The sequence below is a fragment of the Sorex fumeus genome, unplaced genomic scaffold (genome assembly GCF_029834395.1).
Source record: "Sorex fumeus unplaced genomic scaffold, SorFum_2.1 ptg000010l, whole genome shotgun sequence".
NCBI lineage: Eukaryota > Metazoa > Chordata > Mammalia > Eulipotyphla > Soricidae > Sorex > Sorex fumeus.
The window spans coordinates 5787502-5800489 of NW_026606067.1; the positions used below are offsets into that span (position 1 = coordinate 5787502).

At 39.2% G+C, this 12988-nt stretch overlaps 1 protein-coding gene across 1 annotated transcript in view; it reads right to left on the bottom strand.

Moving 5' to 3' along the window:
• Positions 1-6277: 6277 nt before the first annotated feature.
• Positions 6278-12988, bottom strand: part of CRB1 (crumbs cell polarity complex component 1) — a 79755-nt gene continuing 73044 nt past the window's right edge. The window contains 1 exon segment of the mRNA XM_056110535.1: positions 6278-6432. Within this exon segment, the coding sequence (XP_055966510.1) occupies positions 6278-6432 (155 nt within the window).

Below are 12988 nucleotides of genomic sequence, written 5' to 3' on the forward strand. Positions count from 1 at the left end.
AACTGAACTGAAGACTGAGCAAAGCAGGGGCTCCAGTAACATTTGGGTCAATATTTGTGTGTATTTTTTGCTATATACTCACTGTTGGTTTTATCTTAGCTATGACTCATATCCTTTATCAGAAACAGTTCAGTTTCATATTTTAGTTCTCTTTGTATGCTAAAAATCCTCTACTAACTTAGGTTTATTATGACAAAAAGGGATTAGAATATTTTTATACTCTGAATATCTTTATATCTCTGCTGGAGTATATAGATTTTAGAAGTTTTTGCTAAATACTGCCATTGGTTTTTCTATGTAATATCAAAAAGCAGGATTATATTAAAAGTTCAGATGGTATTTTGAGATTAAAAAGTAGTAGAAAGATAGTAATGAATAGCTAAACACAATTGATCATATCCTGGACACACACAAATGATCATGATACACTTGGTTTTCTATGATTAGAGTTATCTCCATCCATGAATTTAACCAATTATGGATCAAAATTACATACTGGGAATGCAGTTAGAACTAACAAAATTCTGTATGTACTGAACATGCATAGTTTTTCTTGTCATTATTTTTAAATAATATAGCATAACACATATTTTCATTCTTTACATTGAATGTAGTTTTATGAATCTCAAGATGAGAAAATTGTGTTTATTATATATAAATAATATTTCACTGAAATTTTCTAATTGAAGTAGCACAGTTTTGCACTATTGCAGTGATTGCACTCTCCCACGTTTTAATTAAATATCTGCATATGCCACACTGTGATTCCTCTTCAAAGCCTACTTTCCATTAACTAACCAAACAACTTCACTTGTCCAATTACTACACAATTTATATAAGGTGCTTGAGCATTTCCAGATCTTGGTATCCTTTCAGGCTCCTGGAAACAATCCACCCAGGTATATAGGAACAATACATGATTGCAGAAAAAGTCCTTTTTCTTAGGAGATACTTGCTGAAATATTTAGTGGTATGGTGTTAGAACATTCTTGCCTATCTTCCAAATATATGTAAACATACTGATAGATGCAAAGCAAAAGCAGCAAAATTATTAATTTTTCTTAAAAGAGATGTAGGGATTCAAGTGTTTATCACACATAATTTTCCCTTGACTGTAATTATGACTGTCTCTTGCCCCTGCGCCTGACTGTCCTCGCTCGCCGGGACCCCTTGGAGGGGAGCGGGTTGAGCTTTCCTCCCCGCTCTGACCAGGGCTCCGGCAGCCAAAGGCCTCCAGGGCCAGCCACCACCATGCTGAGACCACTGTCCGCACACATGAAGGTACTGACAGAGGGACAAAGTCACGTGGGTTCTGGGGCCGAGATCTCCAAGCCTACTCGGATTTGGGCCGAGCATCCTCCACCCAGATCCTCCAAACTCCAGAAGGCGGGGGTCACACCCACCAACTGGCCCCCTGGCGCCGTGTAATCCCATCAACGGCCAAGACCCAGAGACTATAAAAACCAGCTCCCGGAAGAGACCAGTGCAGTCTCCTGTCTCTGCGTTTGACTGCCCTCACCAGAGCCCCTTGGAGGGGATCGGATTGAGCTTTCCTCCCCGCCCCGACCAGGGCTCCGGCAGCCAAAGACCTCCAGGACCAGCCACCACCATGCTGAGACCACTCTCTGCACACATGAAGGTACTGGCAGAGGGACAAAGTCACGCGGGTTCTGGAGCCGAGATCTCCAAGCCTACTCGGATTTGGGCCAAGCATCCTCCACCCAGATCCTCCAAACTCCAGTAGGCGGGGGTCACACTCACCAACTGGCCCCCTGGCGCCGTGTAATCCCGTCAGCGGCCAAGACTCAGAGACTATAAAAACCAGATCCCGGAACCATCTTATTATGACATCTTATTATCTCATTCCTATTTTGGACAAACTGGCAGGCTACCGAATGTAGCCTGCCCACACGGCAGAGTCTGGCAAACTCCCCGTGGCATACCCAGTATGCCAAATACCAGTAACAATGATGGGTCTCATTCTCCTAAAGAGCCTTGGATATAATCTCAGGGCTAGGATGAAGGAGACGTTACTGGGGCCTGCTCGAGGCAATCGATGAATAACAGGATGATTTGTGATTGTGATTGTGTAATTATTTTTATATATATCCAGAATCCTAGAAAAGTATTACTTTTAACTGTTTTTAAATTAAAAAATATTCCTTCAAATTTTCAGATCTTTCTTCTTCCACTAACCTTGTATAACTATTCCTGATCTTGCAAATTCCTGTCTGTATATTCTTTTATTTCTCAGTAAATCTTTTTCCCATTGATGGGCTAATTTCTCCTGCTACACCTTAAGATATTCATAGATCAAATAAAAATTATTTTTCTCTTATATATGACCTAACACCTATCTACCAGAGCCTAGTATACATCCAGGTACAAAGTGGGTATTTATGGACTTTCTCATGGTCTGTTGACTGCATTATTTCTGACCTAAGAATCATATCTTAACTATCTACTCATTCGGATTTATTCCTTCCTTTTATGTTTCTTCATTTGGTTAAAAACAGCTACTAATCCATTCTCACATATGTCTACCCAAAAAGAATGCTGGATCCAACATCTGTATGTTTATCACTTGTTCCCTTGGCAAAGGTAATCTAGTCTTTGTCATTGTATTTATTACCCCCAAATCAAAACCAGTTGCCAACATAATGAAGGTCTATTGGTTTTCATTGACTTAATCCATGTCAGAAGAGCTTTAGGAGCCTATAAGGATAATTTGACCAGCTAAAGGAAAGCCGTAAACATGATCAAAAAGCCAAAAGATATTCTAAGAACACCAAGTTTATATTACTGAGGATTTATGACCAACTTATCAGAAAATTTTTTGGTTCAAATTTATACTCAAATAAGTTCCTCAGTAATTCAGGAAACTCTAGCATTTGTGGGGTGGGAAGAGGGAATAGCCTCCTATAATGAGATACCTTAGTAATCCCTAACTTGCAGCACATGTAGTTTAATTTTCAACAGTTGTGAATCAGCAGCAAATTCAGCTTTTGAAGAGCTGGTTCCACTTCTACCTCAGACCTGCATTCAATTATCAGAGCATGAAGGGCCTACTGCATTTGTCCCCTCTAACATACCTGCGTGAGTGTTTACTAATCAAATAGCGCTTAAACGTCCGACATACCCCAGATGGCAGCAGTACCAACTCCGCTGGGTCCCAGCAGAAGTGAATGCCAACTCACCAGGTTCTGCCACACTCTGTCAGCTATGCCCCTGGCCCAATTTTGGAGGTTGTATTTTATTGACCAGACTCAAATTGGCTTCCCCTTGTGCAAGTGCTAAAGTGTGGCTCCAAGTCACCCATGCAAAATGTTTTATTTTAACTTTGACAGCTTTTCATTGAAGTTCTTGTTTATAGAATCTGTTATGTCAGTTACTCTGTTCTTATTTTTAAAAGCAAATATTGAAATAAAAATCCCCTTTCCAAGTGGCTTATTGTTGGATCTATAAACCTGTGCCTTTCTTCTTAAATAATTTCAGAAGTAGCTGTTTCTATCATCAATGTCAGTTTATATCTAGTCATCAGACTTTCAGTTTCAGAGTTTACCTAGTGGATAATGAAAGACAGAGTTTACCTAGTGGACAACATGGCATGCCCTGTAGACAGCCTCCTACAGTACAGCCCTCTCTTTCTTGCTCAAGTTTGAGACTTGGCCTAGATGTAAGGAACAGGAAGCTGAGAAATCAAGGATGCGCATAACTCATATAAACATCACTACAACCTCTCAGCTCGTGTAGCTCACCTATGAGCATAGACACACAGATAAAGTGACAACAAGTTGAGAGAAACTTTCCCCTTGCAATAATTTACTGAACTAATACTCATTTTGGTTTGGAGCCACAGCCACAGTGGGTAGGGTGTTTGCCTTGCACATGGCCCACCCAGGTACGATTCCTCTACCCCTCTCAGAGAGCCTGGCAAGCTACCGAGAGTATCTAGCCTACGCAGCAAAGTCTGGCAAGCTACCCGTGATGTATTCGATATGCCAAAAACAGTAACAATAAGTTTTGCAATTTGCTGTGAGATGTTACTGGTGACTGCTGGAGCAAATCAATGAACAACGGAATGACAGTGCTACAGTGCTACAATACTCAGTTTGGGGATGAAAGGATTCTTTCAAAATTCAAGCTTTCTGAATTACAAATAAGCCAATTGGTAAAAGTTTATCAGTTTTAAAGTTGGCAAGATTATTTTTTTAAATCACAAAAAACATATGTTTGGCTTTGCCAAAAGTGCATCCTTTATTTTAATTTTTAATGTTTTTATTTCATTTTGAGCACCAGGAAATGGTCAAGGCTTACTCCTGGCTTTGCACTGAGAGGATCACTTCTGGCAGGGATCCAAAACCATACAGGGCAGTAAGACAGAAGCCAGATAGGCCACATATAAGGTAAGAGTCCTACCCACTGTACTACCTCGTTAGCCCCCCAAAAGTCTTTGAATTGCCCCATTACACAAGTGGGTGGAAGTATTTTTACATTAATATTGAGAAATGCCAAGCATTCCTTAGGGAGGGGAGAATAAAAATAAAATCTAACAGCATTTTCCTATTAGTTTAAAAATATTGTTGACCGCACATGCTAGGGGAAAGGGCAGCTCAGATTGGGAAGGGAGCTCCAAAAAAGGGTGTTGGGAGGATTCTCCCAGGATGAGAGATGCATGCTGAAAGTAGACTATAGACCAAACATGATTGCTACTCAATGCTTCTTTTGCAAACCACAGCACCCAAAAGGAGAGAGAGAAAACAAAAGGAAATGCCCTGCCACAGGGGTGGGGTGGGATGGGGGGATTGGGGAGTAGGGATACTGAGAGCATTGCGGGGGAGAATGGGCACTGGTGGAGGGATGGTTACTTGAACATTGTATAATTGAAACCCAAGAACAAAAATTTGTATGTCTACAACTGTGCCTCACAGTGTTTCACTAATAAAAATTAAAAAAAAAAAAGAAAAGAAACTTTGGTACATCTAAAAATAAATAAATAAATAAAATTGTTGAACTCAAAGTGCCCTATGTATATGTATTGAGCAGAGTATTTAACATATTAGAAAGTATGTTATAGAGTTATATCAGACAATATGGATGAGTCTGCTATTTTAAACTTTGGGATTTCTGTCTACATATGAATGATTTTCACAATTGCCGATCATCTTCTCTAATAACAGGAGAGTATTGCTCAAGAAAATACAGAACTAAGAAGTAACTTTCATTTGTTCTTATGGAAGCTACTTAAATCACACATAAAATTTCTTTGGTGGCTAATTTTTAGTATCTGTTTTGATAAAATTAAGATCAGAATTTTTTTCCTTCCCCATTCAGACACCTATTAAGAGCTGAGATAAGTTAGCTCAAGTGTTTGTTATATTTTAGTCCTGAAATTTTCTATTAACAATTGATAACTGCATTTTCTCATATCCCACACCATATTGACTTTGAATGAATTACATTTTTCCTGAATTTTCAAGTAATTCCAAAAGAATGCTTCTCTTCCTAATTTCAGTCATTTGAAACCTAGACAAATTTTGCATTCTCAACTTCCAAAGAGGCTTAGAACTGAGAATTCAAGTGATCAACTAAAGTCTCTTTTGTGTTGTGGGGTGTCCAATTCCTTCTTTTTCCCATAGTCCAGAATAACATGCCTCCCCCTGTCCCCACACTCATTTTGAAAAATCTCTCTCTTGGGTCTATAGCTTTTCAAACCTACCACCATACTGATGACTTGTCCTTAGGGATACGGCTGCCTGAAGAGTCTGGGGAAGATGACCGTGATTAGTCACTAGGCTTGAAAATTCCTCTACGATTCTGTTTACAAGGATTGATGCCAATTCTCCAAACGTGCTCAGTGTTCATGTTCTTTTCAGGGTCATTCTGCTCGCGCAGCACAGATTAAACACACAGACTCAGGATTTTCAGTGTTATGGGGAGACGCATTTACATTCCACTGACAGCGTTGGGTGTAAAAGGAAGCCATCTGCTGCGATTTAACACGGGGAGCAGCTACAACTTCGAGAAGAGAAAAGGAGTCATAACATAACCAGTTCAGTCCAAACTCTCCTCTTTGTGCGGTAGAACAGAGGAGGAATCAACTCCATGTTATGAGGCAATTTTATGAAGTGGCTGCAAGAAGTTGCTCTTCTGTCTTATGGTTTCTTTGTTCTCTTATTAGAATTTATTTGCTACTATTTTTAGTGCCCTCTCCATAATTTCAGGAATCTAGACTATATATATTTTCCTACTCTAGGGATGACAACTAGACCTTTGATTACTTGTGCATTTTCGAGGCAATTAATCTTTTTTCGCTCTTCAGTTTAATTTTTTTTACAGTGAGATTCACTGTAAAATGCTTGGGAACTTGAAGGTGGTCTGGAGGCAAACGGAAAAGCAGTTCAAACTGAATGTTTGAATGTGTTCCTGGACCTGTAAGTGCCATTTCATTTTAAGCTTAGAAACAGCCTAATGATATAGAGACGGATGCCCTTATTTAAACAATTGATTTAAGCAATTTGTTGAAAGTTACACAGCTAGTAAGCAGGAGACCCGAATGCCATTTGTCAAAGCTTGCTCAATTATGCATGGATGCTTCCTAGGTAGAGCACTATATGAATATATGAATGTAACCCCAAATTTACCCTGAGGTTCTACTGTGCTACCCTTGGATGACATATTTACACACTGAAAGAAGAATAATCATGGTGATTTTCTATTAAGGTCTCTAACCATGTGCATATTATATAACCAGCCATGCTTTACTGTTTACCGATGTTTATTTAACTTTTTAAAGAACCTTGACTGTGAGAATGTGCTTCCATAAAGCAGGATGGTGAGTGGAGGAGTGTGATTGCTAGGAAGCTGCCCAGCACACAGTAGGGATCTGGGAGGTAGTCACTCTCTATCAACAGTGTCTACAGAGACCATGAGAAATTCAGCAGGAGAACAAAGTGAAGGACCCATCATTCACAACTTTTAGTCCCATGCTTTTCACACCACAGCATGGATATAAAGAAATGAAACAACTAAACAATGCAGCAAATCTTTCAGGGTTGTTGCTGGTATGTAAAAAGCCATGTGCTACCCTCCAGCTTTAGCACAATGCTATCAGGCGATGATTAAGAAGGTAGCTGTCTCAGTGCTTCACAGTGTCAGAAAACAAGGTATCAAGCCAACAACTCCCTTTTTAGGTGCAGCACTTATATTGCAGCCATGTATTGCTTCCAACTGTAAATATTAATGGTGAAGAAAAAGGAGGCGCTCATTATTGGCTGTGGGTTGCCTGAGCTCAGCATATTACATGACACTCTGGCATTATTTGCTGAGATGGAGATAATTGTACTTCTTGTTAACAAGTTTCCGTGTATTTTTACTCGATCAGCAGGTTCTTGAATCAATGCCTAGATTAGGTTTGACTAACATCAGCACAATTTGACTTTGATGGAAAGTTTGAAATTTATGCATAATTAAAAATCGTACCTCTATAAGCTAATTTCCAAGTGAAAGTAGCTAATCCTTTTATATGCCATAGGACATGTACTTGACTCCTCAAACCAGTCTCAAACTGACTAAAGGTAATCCTTTTAGATCTGGGGAACACTTAGGAGATTTTTCACACTTCACCCATTGCCAAAGGATCTGAGGTCTCTATGAGTGAGCATGGGAAAACAGCAAAGTTGTTTTTATCTTCCACTTGACATATCATCAAAACCAAATGACGTGATTTCAAGTAGTTGTGAACACATACACAATATATTTCACTACACATACCAGCTACAAATTTTATTTTTATTATTTAAATTCAGTGAATTCAAGTTGATGAGGATGGTGATATAGTCCCTAAAATGCAGTTCAGCTAGCTCTCTCATTGCTATGCCACACTGATGGAGTCTAACAGGAAAAGGGTTATCATAAGTACCAGAGAGAGAATCTAGGAAGATGATATTTAAGCATATAAAATGTTAACTGATTTAATTTATTATAACAACATACTTTTTAGTTTGTGTAATAAAATATCTAATTGGCTTACTCTGGGCCATGAATCTTACAGTCCCTGGCATTTTATGTTTGTCTTAATGTATTACTTCTAGACCAATTCTTTTCCATTATTGGAAAACGTATTCCAGCAGAACATTACCAACTTTTCCTCTTCCATCAACTTTAGAGTCCTTGACATGTTGTAGGTGCTCTGGTTTTTGAAACAAGTTGATAAATGAGATGGCATTGCAAAATAAATGCCAAAACAAGCTCATCGACATAAATGATGAGCCATTCCTCATAAACACTTCCAGGAGGTGTTTGTGAAATGCAGAGTTCAAGAAATGTGTGCATTAAACCCAATTGGAATCTCACTTTGAACTGAGAAAATTTAGGAGGAATTTATGATTATGATTGTAGTCTGTGATCACTGGAATAAAAAAAATCAGTAATGAAATCTTCACAAAGAAATTGAACCAGAGTGGTGTCCTGTGACTCTAGCTAACATCCTTATCTGAGCTAACAATACACAACATTGTCAACTCTTTCCTTACAGAATATTTTACTTGAACAGTAGCCAATCAAGTGTTTTACCCTCACCCACATGCACACCATCTCAGCCTTTGAACACCGGAAGTCCTCTTTACTAAGGTGCACGTTCTCCCTTAACCCCAGGATACCAGCAACACCCTGTACTTCCGAGCCATGATTGGACTGATGTGAAATATTATATCATTTCTGTTTCAAGTCAGAAGATTAATTTTGTGCAATTCATACAAAACCTTTTCCACTTCACCGTGTAAGGTCAATGTAAAGCTCAATGTCATTATTTAAGGTTCTACAAATAAATTTTTTAAAATCAAGGTGCTTACATTGGTTTCTAAAATTCAAGAGCATTTATATTTGTATTTAAGCAGCAGTTGAGTTTCACCAATCTAAACTCACACAGCCTTTAACCTCAAAAAGTTGCAAATTAGGATAATTTACATACAACCAGCTGTGATGCATTCACAGGGGGTGGGGGAAGATTAATGGTAAAAATAAATAGATAATGAGCACCATTAAGATCATATAACTGCTCTTATGATCACATATAACTCCTTCACCTTCCATGTTTGCTCACAGAAACTGCTTTTCAAAAAATTTCTAGATACAGTCAGCTGTACCAAGGCATAGTTGGTCTCATGAAAACTTTGTGTTTTCTTAAATTTTATGTAATGATGCCAATTTAAAATGACCACTTGGATCTTTAGAGCACAAAGCCACAGAGAAGAAAGGCCGCGGTGGCGGGGGGGCTCCACAGCTACCGAGAATGCTCCCAGTCCTGAAGAGAGCCGAGATCACCGGGAAGTCCCAGATGGGGTAGACGCCACATCCCGCCTCCTCCAGGGGGAACCCCGGTGACCCTGAGCCTCTACAAGCATAGCTCGCTTATGCAGGAACCAGGACTCTTACTCCAAACCGCGTGGCCGCTTATGTGGCAGCGCAACATCTTCTTATATATAAAGTGGTCAATGGAAAGTAAATTCTCCAATGTTTCTCCCTGAAAATCAGGCTTAACTCATTTACAAACCATAACACTGAATAGGAAAGAGAGAACAAAAGGTAATGCCTGGCCACAGAGGCAGGGTGGGATGGGGATGGAATGGGGCGTGGGAGGGTTACTGGGATCCTTGGTGGTGAGAAATGGTTACTGGTGGAGGGATGGGTATTCAAAATAAATAAATAAATTTAATTAAAAAATAAAATAAAATGCCCACTTGATAATTAAGACCTGTTATTGCTGCTAAGATGTTTAGATAGGGCAATCCATGTAGACACAGTCTCTAAGTGCTGCTTTTCACCATCTGGGAAGCAGAAATCCTTCAGCATAGAATGGAGAAAAAGATGAAGGTTTGAAACTGGATGGGTTTGAAACTGGATGGTTAATAAAACTCTCAGTCATCACTTTTTGCATTTATAAAGTAATGTTTAGGATGAACTGAGGCATTGCTGTTGGGCATTGGTGGCAAGCTAGATAGCAAAAACGAAGCACCCAAAGAACCCAGAGTATCAGGGGCAGGAGCCAGTGGCCATCCCTGTGTTATAGGTTTAATCCTCAAAAAGTTAATGGTCCATTTCTAGATTCTTCAGTGTTTTGTTGTTGTTGTTGTTGTTGTTATTCTAAAAGAAACCAACTAATCACAGAAATATTAAAACGACTTCCTGCCGGTGTAGAGTATATTCTGTCTTGATCTGCATGCTACTGAGACTTTTTTTAAAAGCATATAGACAAATTTCTTAAATGCATGTGCTTTAAGATAACAACACCAATCTATTGCCCCCATTTTTTTTAGTGGCCTTGATCCTGGGAATTTGCACTTCATGGGGGAAGGCTTAATGTGATTATACTTGAACTTCCTCAGACCAAATCATGTCTCGAGTCCTCTGAGAAAAAAGGGGAGAACATCACAGACCTGAAAAATCCCCAATTAATGAAGACTTTTAGATAGATTCAAATGAAGTTTTTTAAAAAAGAGAGCTTAACACAAATGTTTGTAACAAAACTAGAGAAAACTTTTAATTAGCAGAAATCAAAAGCTGTGTTCAAGAATATGTGCCTTTAATAGGCTAGTTAAAAAGTCAGCTCTGCCCTCCCCGCAATTTGCTCAACGGAACTTTCTTGCCTGCTCAACATTATATAAAAAAGGGAATTTCTGGAATGAGAAATGGTTTATATTGGTTTGGATTTCAGAAACAGAGAATAAATTTAAGACAATAACTTTGGGGTTCCCATTAATTAAATACAATCATAATTTTATTAAAGTAAGGAAATGCTTTTCCTTTTTCTTTATTTCATTTAAGAAAGATGCTTGTGGTAGAGATGACTTTTAATCTTGAAATGAAAGGCAACTCACTTATTGTCACAGGCTATAATGCCATTTAGAGGAAATTATGTCATAGGATTCATGAAATGATCGAAGGACTTTTCTCCAGATTTTAACAGAAATGTGGGCAACTTGGTCTAAAATCTAACCCTATCTTTATTTTCCCTGTTTTCTATCCCATTATTTCCCAGAAATCTTCACCAGTTCCAGTTAGATCTCTCCTCTATCTGCACCTCTTTCATCTCCATGGCTTCCCCACTATCACATCTTTACTTTAAATCTCTTTTCTCTCTTGAAAGCTCTCCCACTTTCTGTCCTCTAAATAATCTTTCTCATATTTTATGGCTTACTTTAATTCCCATGTCTTCCATTAAAAACTTACCCTTTGACTTAATTTCTGTGAATTCATACTAGGCTTTTTTTCTCAGTAACATAAATTAGAAACTATTTGTTCTCAGTATATCTGATCATTTTTAAAATTTTGGTTTTAGGGCCAACTCAGCCATGGGTGGGGGCTACTCATCTTATAGCATTTATTCCCTGTAAAACTAGACCAAAGTTTTCTTGATATTATTATAGTAAGGATTAAATATCTGCATTCTCATGTTCCTGCTCTCCTCTAACAATACTCTCCACATTTTAAAGGAATGTCCCAGGGAGCAAAGGGTGGGGCACTCTCCTGGTACTTGCTGACCCAGGTTCAATCCCTGACATCCTACAGGTTCCCTGGAACCCACCAGAAGTGATCCCTATGCACTAAGCCAGGAGAAGGTCCTGAACACGAACGGGTGTGGCAAAAGAAAAAAATAAACAATCTAAAGGCATGTCATAAGAGCCAACATGTTGCTGTTGCTGGAAGCCTTAGTCTAGGAAGACACTCTCATTCTTTTAGTGGCAGAGGTGAGGCAGAGGCTTTGTCCTGGGACTTAGCTGAGGTCAGAACATTACATTTCCTTGTGAGAGTTAGGATAGTTAGTCCATCCCACAGGAGCACTTAGTGCAGATGAAGTTTGGCCTTGCAGGAGGATGACTTGGCAGTGAGGCAGAGAGAGTGGACAGCACAAACTCCTCAGGCTCATCTGCACTTGAAAAGAAAAGAATATTTGGAAATTTCTTGGCAAGACTTCTCTGACAGCCAGTTTGGTGGAAAATGAACTGCTTTGGTGTTATTTATGTCACTCTGGGGGGCAAATGCAGACGTTTCCATTCCTATGCTTTAGCTCCCGAGGCTGCCTAGGGCCTCTTTCCCCTTTCTCCTCTTCCAACACTTCTCTGGACCCTCCATTCCTTCTGGCACATTCTACCACTAGTCATATTTTGCTTTTTCATTACTCAGGGCCTCTTTCACAATCTGTCTTAAGTTTATTATCTTTGGGGGCCAGTACCATAAATTTTCTTCCTTTTCTCCCAGCTTTCAACCTTCCTTGGTGATTCCCTGAGGAAATCAAAGGCTCTGATGGCAGCTTCCCAGGTTTTTTTGTTTTGTTTTGCTTCTACTCAGATTCACACAGACCACACAATGTAGTAAGCTACCACAACAATAGATAAACGAGACGTGGCACTCTCCATGTGCTCTCTTTGCTAACAGGCATAGACTTTTATTCATGCTTTAATTTCTTCAGTGAACATTAATTTAATTAAGATTTTAATATTAATAAGGAACCAGAACAAGCAAACAAAACACGTCAAATTGTTGCTCATTCTTTCAAGGAAATGGAGCAAATATCTTCTTTCTGCAATTCCCTCTCTGGAAATTTCAGTTTTCTCCTCTGTGTGTACAAACTATTGGTTCATTTATTTACTTATTCCTTCAGTAAAAGACAAGGCACTTACTTACTCTGCCAGGAATGAAATTCCAAAGTTTTTTTTTTTTTGAAACTTTTTTTTCTACTTTCTGTGGAATGGAGGATGCTCAGGGAGAATGTTTGTGCCTCTCTCTGTCCTCAAGTTCCAAAAGTTTTTTTTTTCTTTTTGGGTCACACCCAGTGATGCACAGGGGTTACTCCTGGTTCATGCACTCAGGAATTACTCTTGGCAGTGCTTGGGGGACCATATGGGATGCTGGGAATTGAACCTGGGTCGGCCGTGTGCAAGGCAAACGTCCTACCCCCTGTGCTATCACTCCAGCCCCCCCATTTTTT